At 41.4% G+C, this 24,319-nt stretch overlaps 1 protein-coding gene across 3 annotated transcripts in view; it reads right to left on the reverse strand.

Annotated features, from left to right (window-relative positions):
- Nucleotides 1-1,138: 1,138 nt before the first annotated feature.
- Nucleotides 1,139-24,319, reverse strand: part of kif3ca (kinesin family member 3Ca) — a 37,303-nt gene continuing 14,122 nt past the window's right edge. The window contains exons 2-9 of one of the 3 annotated variants that reach the window (XR_014602643.1): nt 21,482-21,583; nt 21,075-21,197; nt 19,216-19,334; nt 18,609-18,725; nt 17,935-18,043; nt 16,628-16,779; nt 10,199-10,254; nt 1,139-1,175 (exon numbers count right to left, since the gene is read on the reverse strand). Coding sequence is in view for 2 of the 3 variants with exons in the window: in XM_084083315.1 (XP_083939441.1) it covers nt 15,526-15,613; nt 16,628-16,779; nt 17,935-18,043; nt 18,609-18,725; nt 19,216-19,334; nt 21,075-21,197; nt 21,482-21,583 (810 nt within the window). In the remaining variant the exon portion in view is untranslated. Of the gene's footprint in view, nt 1,176-10,073; nt 10,255-12,690; nt 15,614-16,627; nt 16,780-17,934; nt 18,044-18,608; nt 18,726-19,215; nt 19,335-21,074; nt 21,198-21,481; nt 21,584-24,319 lie in introns of those variants that run through there. The other 2 variants (XM_084083316.1, XM_084083315.1) reach the window with 2 other exon arrangements.

Genomic DNA, 24,319 nt, shown 5'->3' on the forward strand with positions numbered 1-24,319 from the left:
TCTGTTGATAAAAAATGTTCTATATTCTGATAGTAATCATCGCTATAGAGTGTTGGTTCAGTAACTGGGGTCTCCCTGTCTCTCCAGCTCTTTTGATAAAAAGAACATTTTTGTAACCATATCTGTTTAACTACCTGCTCTATATTAAAATAAATAATGGTATTATTAAGTTAATCTCAAATAAATATGAAATGATGATTAACACTGTTCTGTTCTGCCAGGTTGAGGTTGAAGCCTCTACATCCGAAGGCGCTCTGCCTCCAGCTCCAGCATACGAGTCCTCCACCCTCCACCACCACCACCACCACCACCTCCGTCTCCACTCTGAAGACGAGGGTTATAGCTCTATTGACAGAGACCATAGCACTGTATCCATCCTGAAGAAGGGCACCAAGGACAGAGACAATTGGCCTCATTCACGGAGCGCGCGGCGAGTCAGATTTTACAACAGAGTTCAGAGATTTAAGTACACAGTGACAGTACCACGAGAGGGCCGGCTGCGACCCATTCCTCGATCTCGGTACACTAAAACTCTTGCAACTAAATTTCAACACTCTGACTCCTCCTGCAACAGCGGAACGACGTCCACGGAAGTGAGTGTGTCCAAGTAACTAAGTACATTTACTCAAGTACTGTACTTAAGTAGAACATTTTGGTATTTTTTACTTTACTGGAGTGTTTCCAATTTTCAATACTTCTACTTCTACTCCCCTACATCTCAGAGGCAAATATTGTACTTTTACTCCACTACAATTATATGAAAAATGTAGTTACTAGTTACTTTGTAGATTTTGATTGATATATATATATTGGCCATTTGAAAATAGCAGATCTACAAGCTCACAATGTGTCGCGATGCAACGCACTGTGAGCTTGTAGATCTGCTATTTTCAAAAGATTTTTTATACATTTTAACTTGTGAATTGGGACATTCTGCACGATGGGTACTGTTACCTTTGGTACTTTAAGTATATTTTTATGCCGATACTTTTGTACTTTTACTCAAGTACATTTTGAACACAGGGCTTTTATTTGTAGCAGAGTATTTCTACATTGCAGTATTGATACTTTTACCTAAGTAAAACATGTGAGTACTTCTTCCATCACTGGTGTCCATTCCAATTGGAAAGGGCTCCTTCCATTTGGTTCTAATCTTCATCTCCAGAGAGGGCAACCTCTTCCCTGCATCTCCGCTCGCCTCACCTCGCCTCCCAGTGGTGGGAATGAGGACCTGCAAACACATCACTGTTAACAAGTATAGACCTCTGGGGGACCCTGGTCAACGAAGCATATAGGGTGTATGTGGTTAATAAGGGCTGCAACTACCGATTATTTATTTTTTATAATCCATTAATCTGTCAATTAATTTGTTTTAGATCATTTGATTAATCTGTGATTAATAGACCATCAAATGGTGGTAAAATAAGGTACAAAATGGTTGTCAATGAAGTAAAATAAGGTACAACATTATGGTCAATCCTACTCAAAGTGTTCAGTATCTGAATCCAAACAGACATGTTGAAATATTTTAAAGGTTACCCAGCAGTCAAAAACAATACTTGTAATAGACTAAATATTGTTACCGTGGCAACCCTGAATATGCAATCATCTAGGGAATTATTTTAAAGATTTACCGTAAGGTGAAAAGATTTATAGAAATATATGTCAAAAAACTAACTTCCAAAAAGAAGAGAATATTATCTAAATTATATACACACACATGAATCTTTGAAATGACCAAACCTGCCTACTGATAATGTCACTGGTAGGCAGGTTTCTGAACTGTCCACAGCACGAATAGACAGAAATGGTGCCATCTTATAATGTGCATTAGTGAGGACCAATTATATGAAGATAGGTTGACAATGGATGAAGTGGTCCTTTAAGGAATATTTTGAAATTATAATAATAGTAATGATATTCAAATTATTCACAGACAAGCCCCATCAAGGAGCCCATGGGAACCACAGAACCAAGTGAGAAACAATATTGATATTTTCTACTGCCACAGCAGAGGGCAGCAGTAGCCCATGCAGCTGTCACTGTCAATCCAGTGGGAGGAATTCAGTTTCTGCTTCACCTAGCTGCTCAGATGATCATGATAAATGCTCGGGTGTCTTGCAGTTAGTGTCTTGCTCAGGGACACTTCGAAACGTATTGGTAGGCTGGGAGGTGAACCAGTGAACAGATGGCCTCTTTACCCACTAAGCTAAAGACACTAGTGTAGTACAGGTATAGTAGTGATGTAGTCCAGGTGTAGTGAAGCTATAGTACAGATGTAGTGCAGGTGTACCTGCAGCAGTGTGTTTCTGTCTTTCGCAGCTCCGGTATAGGTATCCCACATGACAGCGGGCCGTGATCCCATGCAGCGGTCTGTCCAAAGGACTGCCATCCTCTCCGTTCAACACTGTTGAATTAAAGACGTCAAGAGCGGCTCTAGCTGTCAGCAACAGATTCATCTACACCTGCAGAGCAGAGCAACCACACACACACACGCACAGTTGTGGATAGAACACCTGAAGTCATTAATAGTTTAATCTGAGTTGTAATCATAAATCATAATAATAAATCAAACTTATGGAGTTCTTTTCTAGGTGCTCAAATATTCTTTACAAACAAAACAAATACATTTATTAACCCATTTTGGGCGGGAACCCCTATTTGTAACTATACCTTTCAGGACGGAAAGACCTTTTGGGGTTGTTGTTGCTATATGTACAGTATATAAAACATGCATTTGTTGTACATTTTGAATAAATATTTGAAGTTTTTCTGAAAACTTAAGTCAGGATTTAGAGGGCGTTTTTAGAATCGGCCTCAGGTCTAAATGGGTTAAAGAAAAGTCAAAATAATGAAAAGAAATAGGGGTAAGAGAAAATAGTTCTAAAAACTGTTTAAAATAATGAGGTGAAAAACATAATTAGGTGGGGAAGTTTGAAGAGGTGGGTTTTGAGGGTGGTTTTAAAAGAAGAGATGGAGGGGACTGTTTTGATGTGGTTTGGGAGTGAGTTCCGTAGAGAAGGGGCAGCAACTAAGATTGTTAACCACTTAAGACCTATATAATAACTTCATGATGTGAAGAATAGTGAAAATAGCACATGTACATGCTCACCATGCTGGACACCAGGAAGTGTGAAGATTTCCAATGATGCAGTCTATACACTTACTGGATAGCATCATGACAACTCAAAAAGTTTTTTTTTTTTGTTTGCTTGTGTGTTTTTACTGAAATGCAACTTGGGAAATTAGTTGAATAAAACTCAACTGCTAATTTTAAACTTTTACACACACCAACGTGGACAGAAAACACAATACAAAACAAAACATTTAACAACTAAGCATATTTACAACACACACTGGCACATGACACTCATGTCATAACTGCATACACAAACGACTTCAGCACCATGGACAGTGTAATGAGTCAAAGGCCTTGAGACCAGAAACATAGAAATCATACATAGAAGGGACAGAAAGGAGAAAGAAATATCTTTTCAATTCACAATTGAGGAAGGCCCTATCAATTTCGGTACCCATTTATGTTTAAACCTGTGAAACATATCTCCTATATTTACTAGGCCAAAAATATATTTTACCACAAAATTATATAACTGACAGAGGCCATGAAAGTACAAATATTGGCATAGATTAACTAAATTACTCTTTGGTAGAGGTTCCGGTTTTATAGTAGATACCTTGCCATAACGTAACTTCAAATATTGGTGAGATATCTTCTGTATGCTCTGTTGATTAAACAATGATAATCCAAAATATTCTCCACTTTGACTTACACTGCACGATGAAATGTCTCAAAGTGACTCTTTCATCACACAAACAAACACGATAGATTCTGCCGAAATATAACATTACAAAACCTGACACTGTATTCCTTTTAACCCAATAAAACCGGGAGAGCATCTGTGTCATTTTAGATTTTAGCTATACAGTATAGCAACTTGAGTTTTTCAGAAAACTCAAGGATTACACTAGGATTTAGAACTGGTTTAGAACAGTGGTTCTCAAAAATAGCAGATATACAAGCTCACAGCGTGTCACTTTGTGTGTAATTTTGCTTTACTGTGCCAAGCATATATCCATGTAACGCTATAGTAAATACAAAAACAATGCATTCATAGTAATTTCCTCAAAAAACTAAATAGGTTGACACTTACCTCAGCAAACGATAGTGGTGAGATGAGACCCTGGTCCTCCTAGTGACTGGAGCAGGGCAGAGCTTGCTGATTCAGTGACCCATATCAGATTGCTGGCTTTCTGGACTCTTCTGAGGCTCTGTGCAGGGATTACAGGCTAAAAGGTACCCTATGACTTCTCATTTGGAATTTAGCAGCATAATATTTAATTTGAACGCCTCTTAAGGCGCTCGGGTGGCGCAGTGGTAAAGTGCCTGCCCACCACCATGGAGATTGTGGGGTCGAATCCACCGTGGTGCATCCGGCTTTGTCGTGTGTCTATATACGGACACAATTGGCCCATGTTCGGGGAGGGAAGCCGGGCGGGGAGGGTGACATTTGTCACTGCACATAATCCTGCGGGCTGGGGCGGCACCTGTCAACAGGTAGTGTTGGGTTGGAGGACTAGGACAAAGGCTCTACGTCCTCCTAGTGGGGGCTCCTCACTGGCAGGTGAATCAATATAGCAGTGACAACGCACAAATGTGTGTGTGACTAAAGTGCGGAGAAAAGGTGGGTAGAAACCACATCAAAAAATATAAATATATAGAAGTTAGAACGTCTCTGCAAATGAGATATTCCTAACGTAGTGCATGATAGCGTTTCATTTCCATTTGATTATTTGAGTTGTCTGATGAGTTGTCTGTAGATTTAAACATACATTTAGTGTGTTAATGTGCATGGGCCATTGGTACATTAACACACTATTGCCCATGTAACATAACAATATACAACATAATGCAATTGAATGTTGGATAGGTTGACACTTACTTACCTGAACCAAAGGTTGTAGTGAGACTCGGGTCCTCTGGATGTGTGGATCAGGACTGGGTTTGGGACTTTCTGCTGGACTGGACTCTTCTCAGAGAAACAAGTCAGGATGTGGCACAAGCAGCAGCATTCTGGTATTAGTTGGCAAGTTGGGTGACGTTTACTAATACTCGTTTACTAATACTCCCAGGGAAGTGGACGATTGGTGGTTGGTTGGATGGATGAACGAATGAACAAATAACTCTTTTGTAATTAACACTTGCTCTGTAAATGGCTTCATTGCTTGCTTTACCACTTCGAGCAAAACACATGTTGTCTTGACCTCCATGTATACTTAGCTGTAGCATACATATATCCAGCAGCTAACTCTTATTCACAAATCCTTAAGGTTCAAAGATTATCATCCAGGTATTATGAATAATAGTGAAACTAAAAGGGACAAACAAAGAATATCTTCAAAAGAATGCTCAACATTACTCCCACAAACTACAATAAACAACGGTCACAGAATATGCCAAATCAAATAGCTACACAGCAGTGTAATGCTCATCAAAGGATAGCTACATTTAGCTTAATACAGCACTGCTCATGTCTACAGTACTCATATTACTCAGACGTTTACTGTAGTTCTCACAGATATGGTCTCTGTAGGCTCAAAAGAAAAAGGGAGAAAGCTAGATGGATCCAAAACAAATGTGCTTCAAACAACACTAACTACAATTACAAAGCATGGGTATTTATACAAACTTAATTAGAATACAGGTGTGGAAATCTGTAAAACAAATGACAAAGGTGTTACAAATGATACCAATAATAGCAAATGCTGTCTGACAGATGCCAGTCAGCCAACATGCACAACATGCACAATAACACCACCGAGTGAGTGGCAGGGTGGAAGAGTTAAAGTTAAAGCATATTACATACATAAATAAACATTTAACTAAATAAAGGTTTGATCCAGGACACATGACACACTAGCTGTAGTTTACAACCCTCGTAGACGTATTTACGATTCTGACGTCGTAGATTGAAGACGTCAGAATCGTAAATACGTCTACGAGGGTTGTAAACTACAGCTAATGACACACAAAGCTTGCCCAACCCCCGACGATAGGTTGTGCTGGTCAAATAGAATCAGGGTAGCAGAATTATTTGGGTAACCAAAAATGGTATTACCTTGTAATGTCAACAAACCCTAACATGCGTTAGACACGATTCCTTTTATAAACATCGCGTGTCCAGCCATGTACATAGCAAATTTCGTTGCGCATTAAGTAGTGTAATTATGGTAAGAGCTGCTCACGTAACATACTTTCCAACAGCGTTCCCTACTGTATGTAATGTAACGTACTCTCCATCAGAACAGCGCCCCCTACTGTATGTAATGTAACGTACTCTCCATCAGAATAGCGCCCCCTACTGTATGTAATGTAACGTACTCTCCATCAGAACAGCGCCCCCTACTGTTTGTAATGTAACGTACTCTCCATCAGAACAGAGCCGGTGCGACTTTTAAAAATCTGTCGCTCGCGCCTCCAACGGTTATCGGCGCTACAGTCCCTGATCCTGATTGGTCAACTCAACCTAGCGGCCTCCCGATTGGCCAAGCTTTGAACGTCGTGGCGGTCAGCCGTCAGCAGAGCAGGTGTAGTCGTTGGCAGAGAGCGGAGAGGAGAGAAGCCGAGAGAGAAGCCAGAGAGAGAACCAGCCGACTACCGTTAACCAACATAAGTTGGAACCTACAGATCATCATCATGGGTCAATGCCTAACAACACGCAACCCCTCTTGTCCTGGTCCACACATCCAGAGGAAGGGGACCGGAGAATCCCTTCAACCCTTCGCCCAGGTAAGCGTCAACCAACCTTTTTATTTTTATGTGGACGTTGACTGTCAACCGGTCAATGTCAACGGTTGACATAACGACGCATTTAGACGACATGTTTGTGTGTACCGATCGTGTTTTGGGAATTGGAGCTTGTGTTACAGTCGTTTAAAGATGGAAGCGCTGTTGCTCTTTGTGGACCTCTAGTTACTACAGAACTTCTGAAAGATGGAATCGATATATTAGCAACGGCATCTACTAGGCTGTGTTATTGTATTTTAGTTCTACTTCATTTTGTTCTTATCATTTGAACATGTATTGACGGCATAGTAAATGTAGCTAGTTGTTGTTTTGATTTGAAAATAGAGCGCTCACCAGACCGTTTATCCTGTACAGTAGGCCTACAGTAGGCCTACATGCACGTTTAGATTTGAAAATAGACTGGACTGTTCAACGTTTAACGGGTCTGTAATGCTGAGACTGTACAAATGGAAGTAGATGTATTTAGTTACTTTACACCACTGTGACTGGACGTCGTCCCAAATACAAAAAGGTATACGTGTACTGCTTTCCAAGGGGGCTTTAAATGATCACTGGGGATTTTACAGTGAAGATTGTAAGGATCAAATCCTTATAGCTTGGCCTAATGTATATCAAACTGGTATTCCTGAGGAAGACCTGTTAAGTTGACGCGCTTCTGTTGCTCTGTCTGTGGAGAGGTAAATACAACTATTATGTGAAAAGGACATTTATTGTGTGCGGGCTGTTTTCTCAGTTTCATCAGTGGTGTAAAGTAACTAAGTATATTTACTCAAGTACTGTGCGTAAGTAGAATTTTGAGATATTTTTTACTTTACTGGAGTATTTCCAATTTTCAGTACTTTTACTTCTACTCCACTACATCTCAAAGTCAAATATTGTACTTTTATTCCACTATAAATATTTGAAAGGTTTAGTTACTAGTTACTTTGTAGATTTTGATTATTATTACAAAACATACATTAACCACTTCAGCCCTATACATTTTGTCCATTTGAAAATAGCCGATCTACAAGCTCACAATGCATAGTGAGCTTGTAGATCTGCTATTTTCAAAAGATTTTTATACATTTCATACATTTGAAACGTGTGAAATGGGACATTCTGCATAATTGGTACTTTATACTTTTGGTACCTTTTAGTACCAGTACTTTTACTCAAGTCAATTTGGAATGCCGGACTTTCACTTCTAACAAGAGTATTTCTACATTACAGCATTGATACTTTGACTTAGGTACAACATTTGAGTACTTTTTCCACCACTGAGTAACATGATATTATTGAGCCGTGGTGCACCATGAGACTTTTGTTCAATCTGGAGTGTTTCGGGCATTCTGCTTTGCAGTGCTTTCTCTCTATCAAACTGGGGCTCCTTGAAATTAAAAGATTTGACAATCACTGAACTAACTAGTCCATTACAAATCAGGTTAATCTGGAAACATTTTTTAAATAACAATATTCTGTTTAATTCGCAGGTTGACTTGGAGTTAAAGAGCCCCGTGGTCCACCAACTGACCAGTACAGTGGCCAGAGTGGAGCCCAACAACATGCCCCGGAGCACCTTTGCTGAAGTAAGTGTTTCATGAGGAATTATATGAGGAAATAACCATGAATGTCATTTCATCATAAATATATTTACTATAATGTTAAATGGACATGTTTGACACGTTAAAGAAAATGTTCACTTTGGTAATGGGTTGTATGTATAGTTAACTCTTGCCATGATGTCATTCCAAATATAGATATCTTCAATAGTTCCTCTGTTGATTAAAAATGTATCATTCCCAAACAGTGGGTCGGGACCCATGTCTGAGCAACTTTTATGGGTCGCAAGTAATATCCCCTATTTTTCGTTTCCTACATAGTCATAATCTGCTATTTTCACTAGTTTGGGTCCCGGGCAAACGTCTATCTCTCTAAAGCTAAAAAGTTTGGGAACCACTGATTTAAAATATTCTCCCCAAACGCACACAAACGTAAACAAAGTGGATTCTGATAATATGTAACATTACGAAACCCAACACTGCATAAAAAAAGTCAACTTCCTATTGATTTATTTTACAATTTGATACGATTTGAATCTTCAACTGAGAAATTCTGATAGTAATCATCGCTATAGAGTGTTGGTTCAGTAACCGGGGTCTCCCTGTCTCTCCAGCTCTTTGATAAACAGAACATTTATGTAACCATATCTGTTTAACTACCTGCTCTATATTAAAATAAATAATGGTATTAAGTTAATCTCAAATTAACACTGTTCTGTTCTGCCAGGTTGAGGTTGAAGCCTCTACATCCGAAGGCACTCTGCCTCCAGCTCCTGCATACGAGTCCTCCACCCACCACCCCCACCACCACCACCTTATCCACTCTGAAGACGAGGGTTATGGCTCTATTGACAGAGTCCATCGCCGTACCACTGTACCCATCCTGAATAAGGGCACCAAGGACAGAGACAATGGGCCTCATTCACAGAACGTGCGGCGAGTCAGATTTCACAAGAGAGTTCAGACATTTAAGTACACAGTACCACAAGAGAGCCTGCTGCAACCCGTTCCTCGTACTCTGTACTCTAAAACTCTGCACTCGGACTCCTCATGCAACAGCGGAAGGACGCCCACCCCCGAGGTTTATGCCTATGATGTAGCTGCAATGAGGTTGTGAAGAGAGACAAAAGGAATGAGGCAAAGGGACAATCCCAGACTGTTAAATGCCCTTTTTTTTTATTTGTAAGGTGCTGTATCTCAGGAGGACTAACGTTTCGATTTCCTTTACCTATTTCATTTCAACAGGTGTCTTCAAGCATTTCTTTTTTGTTTCATTATTAATCACTGTTAATCATTAATCAATTAATCACTGTTAATCATTAAATCACTGTATATACAATTCAGCACTTTTGTGGCAATTCTTTCTTTTCTCACCAAGGAAATACATATTTTCCACACAACATATTTATGTACTGTAGGTCAGTAGAAGGGAGTGTGTCCATCAGCAGTGGAAAGTAACTTTTACTCAAGTACTGTACCTAAGAGAAATTTAAGCATTTTTATTTACTGGTCGTATTTCCAATTTTCAATACTTTTACTTCTACTCCACTACATCTCAGAGGCAAATATTGTACTTACTCCACTACAATTACATGAAAACTTTAGTTACTAGTTACTTTGTAGATTTTGATTAATATTACAAAACAGACTAACCACTTCAGATATTACTCAATTACATTTTGAACACAGTACTTTTATTTGTATCAGAGTATTTCTACATTGCAGTATAGATACGTTTATGTAAAACATGTGAGTACTTCTTCCATCACTGGTGTCCATTCAAATTGGAAAGGGCTCCTTCCCATTTGGTTCTTCATCTCCAGAGGGAAACCTCTTCCCTGCATCTCCGCTCGCCTCACCTTGCCTCCCAGTGGTGGGAATGAGGATCTGCAAACACATCACTGTTAACTTCTGCATTATCGTTGCTGTCGGCTGGAAACCTTGTATGTCCAAAAATGTTCCTTCAATATCATTATTTTAAAAACATTAAAAACCGATCTACAAGATCTACAAGCATCAATTTAAGAAAAAAATAAAACATAAAAAGTTGAAATATGGAGATACGAGGTTTCTGCCCGACAGCAACGATATTTTCTAGAATCATATTAACCACATGAGGTTATTAGACTGAAATGTGGTTCTAAAAATGGTTCCATTTGTACACTCAAGAGATAAATTAACAATGAGGATTTTCCATTGGGGTCCCAGAGATAAAATATGGTATCATAGGGGGGGTCTGTGGCTAGTTAATGCATATCAAATGCATATAAACTGGGGGCCCTTGAAAGTTTGAGAATCACTGCATTAAACCCTTTGTTCGAGTACTAATATATTTTTTGAATCAATCATTTCACCCCTAAAAATAATAATAATAATACAACATACTTATAGTACTAATGTAAAAATGTAAAAACCTAGTAAAGAGTTGGGAAAAAAAAGTACTGTACAACTATAGCTTGTAAGTTCTACAAGTGTATGTGTACAGGCACTTAAAACAAACTAATATTGTTACCTTGGCAACCCTGAATATGCAATCATCTGGGGAATTATTAGGGAAAGATTTACCGTACCTCTAAAGGTGAAAAGATTTAGGCTATAGAAATATATGTCAAAAACGAACTTCCTAAAAGAAGAAAACATAATCTAAATTATGTACGCACACATACAATCTTTGAAATTACCAAACTGCCTACTGGTAATGTCACTGGTAGGCAGGTTTCTGAACTGTACACACCACTCCTCTGAGACTTGGACTGAATAGACAGAAATAGTGCCATATTATAATGTGCATTACTGAGGACCAATTATATGATTTTTTTTTCAATAATCATCAATGGATGAAGTGGTCCTTTAAGGAATATTTTGAAATTATAAAAATAGTAAGGATATTCAAATTATTCACAGACAAGCCCCATCAAGGAGCCTATGGGAACCACAGACCCAAGTGAGAAACAATATTGATATTTTCTACTGCCACAGCAGAGGGCAGCAGTAGCCCATGCAGCTGTCACTGTCAAGAGTCCGTTCTACATGTCTGACATGACTATAGGGGAGCTGGCTGGGCATCAGTCCCTACCATTGATTTCCCAGATGGTCATTTGGTGTGCTGCAATCTGCAATGCACCATTATGTATGTGTATTGGGGCACAGATGGTCGCCTATGGTCTAAGAGAATACTATATGCAATCCATGCTGGGAGCAACATCGTGTTGGCTAGAGAGGGAAGACACCAGAAGTGGGCATTTGGCCTCTGCGTAAAGGGCCCACTTGTTAAGTTAAGCTGCATCAGATACTCTATCCTTGTACAAAAAATAATGTGGGCACTTCCATTCAGGATGGTAAATATACATAAGCCTATTTTAGTCCACTTTTAATGTGAAATATAATACAATAAAATATGTTATTAATCTTTAAACAATAATGTATGAACCTTCAGATGGCTTAGTTACTGGCTGCAAAATATCAATTCCAACCTGATGGTAAGCAGCAGTGATGGCTGCACTGGTGAATCCATGAATCACACTGCAAGACTATATAAACCTGTCTGTCTGTGGGTGTGGGTGTGGGTGTAGGTGTATGTCTTTGCGAGAGGCACATGAATCACTATGAGACCTGAATGTGTGTACTGTGTGAGTGCCTAAAAGGTTAACCATGTTGTCAGTGTGTCACCTGCCAGTACACTGGTGCAATGGTTCTCAAACATTTTCATGTCAAGGACCCCCAAATGGATACTGTGACAGTATACCCTGTAGTACAGTTAGGCTATATATTTCACCTTTGTTTGTGGTTGTGTTTTACCTTAAGTTTAGTATTATGATTTGTATTTGCTTTCTCTTACTCATCTCCGTCTTCATTTGGTAAAGGTCTCTGGGACTTTAGAGATTGGTTCTCGTCAGGCTGATTGGAGTGCACATGGGCCTGGTGTTCACCCCCACTTTAAAGCCCTGCCTTCCTGGAGGCTCTTCAGTTCTTTTTGCTTTTGCGTCTCACCACCATGTACCCTCTCCAACTTTTTGGTTAACACATACAGTACAGCTTCATTACAATAATTTGCATCACTTTGTGGCTCAACAACACCCCCCCCCCCCCCACACACACACACACACACACACACACACACACGCGCGGATGGACGTAAACAACTGAAAAAGCACGAGTTCAGTGTCTTTAATGGGTTTTTATCTCTCAGCAGTCAGCCATAACAACCCTACTATGTTACAGACATCGACTGCTCCCCTCCCCCGTACTGGCACGTTACCTTGGAAACACGCTCCTACCCGCCTCCTCCATCATCGATTCACTTCTTCACTCCCCCCCCCCCCCCCCCCGACATCCTTTTATCAGCATCCATGTTCCTCCTCCCATATAACATCCTGAGACCTCCTTACACAGATCTGTACAATATCTGACAACCCTAAAGGCTATATGAGGCAAGCGCAGCTTTTGATGAGATGTGCGTAGATGGGTACCATTTTCAAACAAGACAAAGTATGTGTTCATGAGTAACATTATACAGTTGTGGATGGTTGGGACAACAGTCTGCTTTTGGGGATACTTTTATCCCTTTCAGCTTGATTTTGTACTTCATCGTAGGACGGTATCTTGCGCCGAAAATAGCCGATCTACAACCTCACAAGGCGGCGAGCATGCAACATGTTGTGGGCTTATAGATCAACTATTTTCAGCACGTGAAACAGTCGTATGACAAAGCATAAATCATGCTTAAGTCATCCTCACTGATTTGTGTTTCTGAAATTCTGATCCTCATCACTGCTTCAGGCGTCACCGCCCACCAAGGTTGAGGATTCTAAGCAGAGATAGAGCTGCACCCCCAGCGGCAGGGAGTTGAATTATAGAATGTCTCCATAGAAATGCACAGTAGGCTACTGAATACATCTCAATGTCTTTTATATAGCATGCCATTGCTATGTCAGTTACGCCAATACATTTCTATCTGCACGGCTTTGAATTCCCCATATTAAGGTATACTGGCACGTTCTTTAGCCTCCATTATACAAAATAAAATGTAAAAAATGGTGTGTGCATGCCAAACACATCAAGCCACAATTTTATACCATTGGCAGAGATGGGCAGTTCATATGCACCATGCTCATTTGGTTCTGCCCAGAATGGCAAAGCAATCGATGTAGCTCACTCAAAGCAACAGCTGATCATTATGTCCAAACAAGAGTTCAAAACGACTACCTAAATTTAACAACTGTATAGACTGAATAGATCTCTTTTAAAAAATTGCTAGTGTCACTACTTTTACTATTAGCGTTCACTTGGTGTCCTAGATAGATTTTGCTTCCCGCTGACATAATATAGATAGTATGTTTCTTTGTATTGGAGTGAAATTTCCTTAACTTTCTCAGTAAAACCTTTTTTTCCCCTTTTTGTTAAATCCCTAGGCTGACAGATGGCAGTTGAGAGGCTGTATGTACGGCATACAGTGTTGGAATGGAATCATTCAGAGTAGAATTCTCAAAGCGTGCACCTATTGTTCTGGCTGCCATGTTAAATGTACCATTTTGTTGCTACCTTAAAGATACCTCACATCAAAAAGTCAAGTACTTAGGAATTGATAAAATCTTGACAGTGTCTCGCAACTACATCTAAGACATTTTTTATCATGTATGTTGTTTGTTGTATGTTTTTACAATGTCAGCTGTCATTTACAGTAAACCAAAAAAAAGGGAAAAAAGAGCAACAACTGGAGAAGAAGGATTCTTCAGTGACACTACCAGCTTGAAGTATGACTAAACAGGAGAGCTGAATCAATAGGGCGGCAGGGTGGAGCTGTACTGGTGCCTGGCAGGGGACCTGCTGCAACTGGAGCTCTGGCATCAATAATATAGTGATGGATTAGTCAGCCTGACCCCTCTGTCTGCCCCTGTTAACCTGTGGGAAGTAAAGAACCCTTTTCCATTAAACTGTACACCACAGACAGGGCGCTGCGCTCCAAACACAGGCCGTCCAGCTCCACTTACACTTTCATGAATCTGGGTTTTAAAAGGGAATGTGTTAAATCCCTCTGAGGCTGGATTTCCTGGTTGCCCAGTTTTAGCATTCTCAAACCTATGGCTTTTTTAGTTATTTTCATTGGGCGAATGAAACCGATTGATTGCTTGGGCTGGCTGACAGATAGAGGTTGAGTGTAGTCAGGAAAAATTGTGGAGGTTCACGTCTCAATATGTTATTGTTTTGAACAATAATATTAAGGCAATTGTGCTGCATTGGATACAGCAGAGGGAGATATGTAGCGGAGAGACAGAAAAGAGGACTGATGACATGTGATAATGGTTGTGGGCCCACAATGAATCCATGATGTTGCATCTACCTGCCTTATGTCATTAAACCAGTGGTTCTCAAAGCACATACTGTGCATCAGTGCACGATCGGACTGACAACAAATGCATCTTAAAACCCTTTGACCGATTACTTCAATACCTCAAATACAAGAGATATGTGTACACTGATATCTTACAAGAGTCTCATTTGTGACCTTTCTCTTCTGCATGACACAATTAGAAAGCCACACACATAGACAAACCGACAATCACACTTAATTATATGGACCCATGTGCACACACAAGGAGCATCAGAAACTTCTCAGACCCATGTGTACACACAAGGAGAATGTCTCCTGTACACACAATACAGCAACCTAGTCTTTGCAGGATTCCGCACTCCAGTGAGTTAGATAAAACGTTACAAGTCGACTCAAGCCTCATACATGCAAGGAAGGACGGGTTTGAGTTGTAGGAGGAAAAAAAAGAACACTCTGCCCTTCATTTTCTCAAGAGAGCATGGGAAATTGAGTCTTTCCGTCAGAGGAGTGGGTGGATTGGGTGTTACTGAGGTTCACATGTTCAGTTCCCGTCCCCGCGATTCACTCCGGCCATTAGTGTCCTTCCAGCAATCAAATAGTGGATATGCGTGGCAGCTGTAGGCTGAACCATGAGGTTTTTTGAGAGCTTTACAGAGAGTCAAAGACACATCCAAAAAGTGATCACTGACAGAAAAGAAAGAGAGACAATGAGAGAGAAAGAGAGAGAGAGAGAGAGAGAGAGAGAGAGAGAGAGAGAGAGAGCGGAACAAAATAAATTAACATGAAAAAAAGAAAATAAGAAAAAGAAAACAATGGCTGCCAAAGCCTCATTGTGCAGCGGTGGGCACGGCAGTGTGGCACGCCGCCAGGGAAAGGTTGGAAGAGGAAGAGGCGATGGTTTTCGGGGCCTGGCACCTGTACACAGGAAGAGGAAATAAAATCACACACTATAAGGCAGTGATTCTCAACTTGTTGGCCGTGAGGGTATGGCAATTGGGCCCCTCCAAAAAAATGATATGGTATTATTAAAAAAAAAGATTACCTTGAAATGTTTGTTTTCATAGTGATACCAATAAATAAAAACTATACTATGTAGTTCCACTGATCCAAGCTGGAACACAATGGATTAATTGATCATAACATGCTCTGAAAATGCATGAGGGTCAGCTGCCGTGCTAAGTGGTCAGATGGGTGGGCCTCGAACGCTTTAGAGATTTTCAAGTGGGCCCTGATCCAGAAAAGGTTGAGAACCACTGACTGCACTAAGGTATAGAATTATGTCCCTCTCTAAAAGAGCTAGCACATACACACGTATGTTTGACCACCGTATATGGCCTAGGAACAGGTTAATCAGATTAGCCACTAGAGTTGGTATTACAGGCTGTGTTGAGTCAACTGGAGATAATCCATCAGATTAAGACCATAGGAAGGATGTGTCTGATCCTAAATAATCCATTTTAAAGATCCACTGACTCTAAACCTGTTAAGTCAGTTGGACCTAAGCTAAATGCTGGTTTATCAGGCACACACAAACAGTTCCCATTACTAAGAAGTTCCCTACATTTAGGCATTGTGCTAAAAGGGAAATATTGATGTTATAAATATTGAGTGACCCATCTTCACCACAGATTTGAGCGAACGTTCAGCTTTTTTTGTCTCGTGTGGTCTCACACGAGATTCTTTCCCGGTCTAAATGGGTTAGACTCTAAGTGAGTGTGAAGTGTAGTGAGCTTGCAAATCTGCTATTTGCGGTGAATGTTCGCCTAATTTGACATGCCCAGAATATTGATGCTAGGGTGGTTAACTCTGAAACTGTTAAAATATACCATTGCCTTCTCATAGTTAAATCATAATTTTACAGTGTAGCGGTCAGTCAAGTTGTCTATTCCATGGAGGCAGAGACACTGAGAGACTGGGCTTCAGGCTTACCAGGAACGTGACTTTCGGACCCGTCCTGCTCTGTCCTTGGTGGGAGAGCTGTCCGACGAGGGACTTTGGTTAGACTCAGCCTCCGGTGAACAAGCTAATGAGCCGGTGGTGGGAGGACTCGTGTCCAGCTCCAGGAACATGATGTTCTCAGCCTATACACACAACCGCCCCCACACACAAACACACACATACGCACACGGACGCACACGGACGCACAAACACACACAGAAAACAGAAAAAGTTTTAGAAGAAACTCTACTAGAATTCACTAGTGGTGAAATAAGGCCTCTACACACCAAGATGTCGTCCAGCCGCTGAGAAGCACCTGTACCCAATAATCGCTTGTATTTTATATCCCGTGCTGTTGGTTGTCATGCATTAGCAGGACCCGATTAGCCGATTCAGTATGTTTAAACGGCGGTGGGACAGGGACTCCATTTGACTTTCGGAAGTGCATTTCACTCGCATTTCCCCGGTGCGAACCAGAAAAATAATTTGGACAGCACGCTCCCAAAGAGAGAGAGACAGAGAGAGACAGATCTTTTGTTGAACTGAAAAACCGGCACTTCACGAATGTAATTATTTTATGGAATGCACTCAATCATTCCTGGCAAAAGAACATCACGGCAGATAAGATAACAGACATCCTTTTATTTGTAATTGATATAGCTCTCCTGTACTGAGTATTGTGCCCACCTGGGCTCTGGGTTGAGGATGACAAACAGGAAACAAAAATAGGTACTGTATACTGGTCTACTGGCAGAGGGAAAGTAGTAGCTATGAAAGGTCACAGAGGATCACCATGTTAACTCTTTGCTTACACAGTTTAATGTTGTATAATGTTATTCATTAATGCATTGGCCATGTATTGTAGTTAATGTCTATATTATATGGATATTGTGATATGAGACTACATGTTGCCTGGGATTTGGGATATTGTGAAAGATTGTGAAAATAGCCTATCTACAAGCTTACAACATCGCGACACATTGTGAGCTTGTAGATTGGATATTTTGAAATATTTTGGGGAATATCCATTTTCATGTACAGTGTAGTATACTTTATACTGTATCATATATTTAATATATTTATATATATATTACCATATATTTACATTATATATATAAACGTATATGAACAATTTATATATATTATGTATATGGATGTATATACACAGGACACACACACACACACACACACACACACACACACACACACACACACACACACACACACACACACACACACACACACACACACACACACACACACACACACACACACACACACACACACACTGAGCCTACCCTGTATCTGGAATGAACTCCCATCGCTATGGCAACCCTGGCATACTGGCTGATGGGTCGCTTGTATCCTACTGCCGAGGTTGGTCTCTTCTTCATCTGGGAGAACTTACTAAAGGGGGGGGGGGGTCAGTAGTTAATAGTTAATCAATACAGGCAGGGCCAGCATGCTCCTGAAGTTTTTACATTTTCCCTACACTATCTATTATGCATCCAAATGATACATAATACCAGAATGTATCGTACTACGTTTATCTAAGCCCTTGATCTACTACTAGACAACACAGGAAAGAGAGGGCAGAGAAAGTGGCTGACGTGCAAAACCATGTCATGAGCAAATTCAACATGAGGACCACGTTACCATGACAACAACAACTGAGTGATACAACACGCGCGTCATGCAACAAAGTATGAATCTGGGCTTTAGAGCAGGGGTTCTCAAAGTGGGGTCCAGGGACAACTCATGGTTCCTTGAGGGGGTTCTAAATGGACCTTTGCAGGTCTGTAACTCTGAGAGTATACAAATGGAACCTTACAGGCCTGTACGTCTGAGAGTATACAGATGGACCCTTACAGGTCTGTAACTTGTAGGGGTCCTTGAAATAATAAAGTTTGAGAACCACTGCTTTAGAGTAATAATTTCACAGTAACAATTAAAGCTACAGCAGCAGGCTGACCTCTCAGCAGGAACCAGGGGCTGGAACCTCCACTGGTCCTCCTCTGGGTCAAAGGTCAGCCTGTTCATTATCTTGTTCTTCTCTTCCGGAGGAATGAAGTTCTCTATGATTAGATACCTGTGTGTACAGACAACACACACATACCGTAGTCGCATGCACGCGAGCACACACACACACACACACACACACACACACACACACACACACACACACACACACACACACACACACACACACACACACACACACACACACACACACACACACACACACACACACACACACACACACACACACCAACAAAATTAACCATGTTGCTAACCATTGGGTTATAGTTCTTACACAATGGAGAACTTTGACACATTCCAATGGAGAGCTCCAATTAATCTTTTGCTTCAACCTGCCCTTTGTGGCTTGCATCTGAGCAGCCATCTGCTGGGTGAAGCGGTAAAAGCAATATCCCCTTCCCCAGGCACCAGAAAGTACTCCCTTTCCCTACAAATAGGTGTATGTTTTTTTGCCGCAGGAGAAGTGTGTATTTTCTGAGGAGGGCTTATCATCTCTTATTATTATGCACGATTATTCTGCACGTCATCCTCGGACTCACTTGAACTTGAGCTCTCTGGTGAGCTCGTTCTGCGTCTGCTCCAGCTCCTGTCTGCTCCGCACATGCTCATCGTTCACATCCTGGATCTCTGCCTTGATGCACTGGAGTTTGGCATAGAGCTAGAGAGAGAGAAAGAGAGAGAATGAAAGAAAGATGGTGACAGACAGAATAACCAAACCAGTGAAGGCAGAAAAAGATTGGGAGGGAGGCAGAGGTGTTGAGAAAGAAGTAAGAAAAGGCGATTCCAAAAGACAAAGATACGGAGACAAAAGGAGTGAGAGAGAGAATGAGATAGATAGACAGACAGTTAGATAAATATGGTAGATAGAGTGATAGACGAGGGACCGGTCGACAGGGCTGCAGACATGGTTGCCCATGGCAACACCACCGCAGGCACTGGTGTCTGGAGAAATGGCCAACCAATAGGAGCACACTAACATGGCAACCCTCCCCTCACATTTTCCCTGTGTATTTGCTTAGCTAGCTGCCTAGTGTAGCTTCCACATCGAACGCTCTCTGTGTTAGCTCAGGGGCTACCGGCCTTGTTAACCACTTTAACCCCTGCATCCCTATTTGAGCAAATTCCAAATAAATAATAAAAATCATATTTTATTTTTCTTCCCCTTAATTTTTTTTTTTAAATATCAGATTTAAAAGCTATTTTTGTTATTCTTCATACGAAGAATATATGGCTTAAGGAATTAACCTTGAGCTAGCTAGGAGTCGGACAAACTGAAGCTTCACGCACGCACGCACGCTCGCACACACACTTTGAAGTGGTTTACCTAACCCAGCTTTTAGTCCTTATTTTGCAGTTCATGTTAACAGCTATAGTAGCGAGAATGGGGGGGACTAAATAGTCTGATTCTAAACCTAGTCCTGGTCTAACTCTAAGGATGTGCGTCATTTGTTTTCTCCCTGAACTAGGTCTAAGGTCACCAATGTGGAAGCGGAGGGGGGAAGGTGGTGGGCACAACGTGCCAGGTTAGGGGGGGGGGGGGAGTGTGAAAAGGTCAACCCAAGGTCATTAGTCACATCCTCATCCACAAACACACACATACAGGCACAATTGTTGGGGTTAGTCCACTGTTTCTCAACGTCAGGTCCGGGGACCACCAGGGGGGTCTGTAACTCTGAAAGTGTACAAATGTACACAAGTATTTGTACATTCTCAGAGTTTTTGTATATTGGCGTCCCAGAGCAAAAATAACCTGTATAAAATAAGGGTCCATGGCCTAATGTATGTCAAACTGGGGGTCGTTGAAATTAAACAGGTTGAGAATCACTGTGTTAGTCAACCCGGCGGGGTGTTGGAATGACAAGGCCAGGGCGAGGGGGCAGTTCTGGGGGGGTCAGTTTGGGGGTCTGGGTTCGGGGGATATAAAGTAACAGCCAGTTAGTGGGGTTGGGGGGGGGGACTGACAGGCCAAGAGCAGGCGGGCTCCAGGCAAAGCGGAGCAAACCCTGCATGGTTAGGTTAGTGTGACGTGGCAACATGACTAGTGGGGGGGGGGGGGGGGGCTGCAGAGAGACGGAGAGCTCTCATGTCCAGAAAAGAAAGGGGACGGCAGGACAAACCTTGAGGTACTGAGTTTAAAAGTGTGCATCCGAGAGTCGTTAGGGTCCATTTCAGGGTCAAGGGTCAGGGGTAAAGGAAGGGGTAAAGAGGGGACAACGACATTAGGACAAAGTCACATTTCTGTGAGTGTGAGACTGTGTGTTCATGGATACGTCTAATGTATATGTATTATTTATACTGTTTGTGTTAACGTGACAAGTGTGCGTGTGCGTGTGTGTGAGATGCATGTGTGTGTGTGTGTGTGTGTGTGTGTGTGTGTGTGCACGTGTGTGTGTGTTACCTTCTTGAGCTTCTTTGTCTTGACCTCCACCTCCTGCTGCAGGGAGGAGAAGGTTTCTCTGAGCTCCACAGTCTCCTCATCCCGGACCAACATCTGTTGCTGGATCTCCCTCTCCTTACGGGTCTGCAAACACACACACACACACACACACACACACACACACACACACACACACACACACACACACACACACACACACACACACACACACACTACTGTTCACTTCACTTTGGCACAATTCAAATACCTTTATCTCTCTGTGAGATACATTGAGTCAATAACACAAATAATATAATACATTTCCAAAATAGTCCTTCTTCAGGTGTGTTTTAATGAAAGTACACTGTATACACACACACACACACACACACACACACACACACACACACACACACACACACACACACCTGTTCAGCGATCTCCTGTGTCTTGATCTCCAGCATCTTTTGTTGTTCGTTGGTGTGATCGATAATGTTCTTCCCACCAACCAGCAGCTTGCTCTCCATTGCCTGGCAGAACACAAAGCACAATAACCCTCTTACAATCTTAAAGCCTGAGTTATTATACTTAATTGCACACCAGCGCCACACACCTAATGTCACGGTCCGCTCCGCGGGCCGTGGACTCATTGCCCTTATATGGTCGTGGACACTTTAGGCCTGTTCTTTAGGCCTGTCACGGTCCGCTCCTCGGGCCGCGGACTCTGACTTTATTATTTAGACCTTCCTGCCCTTATAAGGTCTTGGACTTATTAGGCCTTTGTTCTGTTCTGTACCTAGTCTGGTTATTCTGTTACTCTGTTGTTGTTGCCCTGCGTTTGTTCAGTACCTTATTTTGTAGTCTTGTTTCCTGTTCTGCTTAGTTATTGTTACCTGTTTTGTCTCACCTCCCTGTTGATTAGTCATGTTCTCCTCCTGTGTCCTCTTAGTCCCTCTGCCTATTCCTGTGTTGATTGTCTGTTGAGTTCACCTGTGTCTTATTATTTCCCTGTCTATTTAAACCCTGTGTTTGCAACCTATCCTTGCTTGTTCATTGTCTCTTGTTGCGTGTAGTTAGATCTTGAGTTCAGTTCCTTGTTTGTGTTCCTGTCTTTAGTTAATAAACCCGTTAAACCGACCTGTTGGCCTCTGTCTCTCTCTGCACTTGGGTCCTACAATCCTGCCCTGACTCAAACCGTGACACCTAACAACAACTCATCGTTTTGATATTGCTTAGTTTTTCTTTTACATGTTCTAAATAAAGCTCTCATTCATTCATCCATAACCTCATGGTGATACTATATCACTTACACAGTAGACACACTGGAAAACACCCTGAAATACTTTGGAACCTCTGGAATCAAATCTTACATATTATTCACATGCACGCACGCACGCACGCACGCACGCACGCACGCACACACACACACACACACACAAAGGAGAGCATACAAGGACACAAATAGTAAAGGTACAGTTACATTCACAAAATGATGGCATATGTCTTCATGATACAATAAGCATGTCAGCCAGTACTATGGGTATTAAGTAACAGCATCTCTGCCATATATGGCGGCTGCCAATTATAGCAGAGACAGCACAATACTTTGCTAGCCTTTTTGCCTCCTTTTTGGGCATCCCAAGTTGCTGAAACCCTCTAACAACCAGTCTGTGGGTATGTCCTTGGCTGCCAAATATAAAAACCAAATAGTCTGCTGACTCTGCACCTATAGCCCAGTTCTGAGATGGTATGTAGAAGTGGTTGGTATTTAATGACCGTGGTCATAAAAGCTTCCTCTAGGCTAGGGTTAAAGGTGCAGGTTATCTCTAATACAGTCACTTCTCTGGACTCTTCATCAACCACAACAACATCTGGTGTATTAGCTGTCAAATATGTAAAGATGTCTGTGTTATCACAGAGATGAAACATGGATGGAATGACACAGGAATGTTTGTACATTCTCACTGAGGATGCATTATATTTTGGTATGTCCTTTGCTATGAGTTCCACTACTCTACAATGGCGTGCTATGTTCATCCCGTCGCATGCATAACAGCCATTCAAGATGTGTGACAGTGTTTTAGGGATCTGTTCTGTGGTGTGGTGCAAGCATTGAGGGGCCACACACACACACACACACACACACACACACACACACACACACACACACACACACACACATCATGCACACATCCTGCACACAGTTCAGCATGAGGGTGATAAAGTGCAGCAGTCAGTGCATACAGTTGTGCTGATGAGGCAGATTGGGCATGGCTAGCCTGGTGTCGCCCTGATGATGTCACCATAGAGTACCAGGCTGAGCTCTGGAACACCTCACATCAAACCTTGTGGTTAATACTGCCTAATTTATTTTTATTTTTGGTGCGTACACCGTTGTACGACTAAGTATAAATCAGGCGTAACACTACATGTACTTAACACCACAAGTTTATATATACAAACCTTTCATTTGTAATTGGAGAAAGTATATTCATCAAATGTTGCCAAGTTTTTCCCCACCTCTCACATAAAAGGTTTGGCAATAAGCCTTTGCGTGGCTTATTGCCAGTGTTGCCAGATGGGAAATGTTAAATTGTCATACCGGAGGCTTAACATTAAAGAAAACTATCGTACACAGCCCCAAAAATATTAATCACAGGTGTAAATATGTAAATTCACAAAAATTGCATGGTTAGAAATAACCTTGTTTGACATGTCTACTTGAGGAAAAACGCACCACATACATACATCCTGGACCTCACTAAAATAAAAGCCTGGTCTACGGATAATGTAAATGAATCGTTTAAACATGTCATTGTTATAATCAAGAGCTGCTGTAACGTTACAATTCATCAGCATGGGAACAAGAGTTGTACAAGTCATCAGTGTATAATTATTATAACATTATGCTGTGTCAATGTATTTAATATCCTGTATCGATATTTGTACTTGTGAAAGCAATGCTGGTCTATGAGTGCAACATCAATCTCCGAGTCACTGTCCGTTGCGGATGTATCAGAGGTTCCATTTACTGGGAAGTAATTTTCGGATACAAATTGTCAAATGGTCAAATAGCGTACAGTACCGTAAGGCTTACTGTACGTGTAAATTTGCCACAAGTGATGTTATTCGCTCACTCTGATAGAGAACGGTCCTGTGGGGGCATGCACATCATGCATCAAGCATAATGACTGACAGGAAAGACCCGACCTGTGTTTTTAATGCCTCCAAGTACAGATCTAGGATCAGATTGACTTTTTTCAGAC

The sequence above is a fragment of the Gymnoscopelus microlampas genome, assembly GCF_963454915.1.
Source record: "Gymnoscopelus microlampas genome assembly, chromosome: 16".
Lineage (NCBI taxonomy): Eukaryota > Metazoa > Chordata > Actinopteri > Myctophiformes > Myctophidae > Gymnoscopelus > Gymnoscopelus microlampas.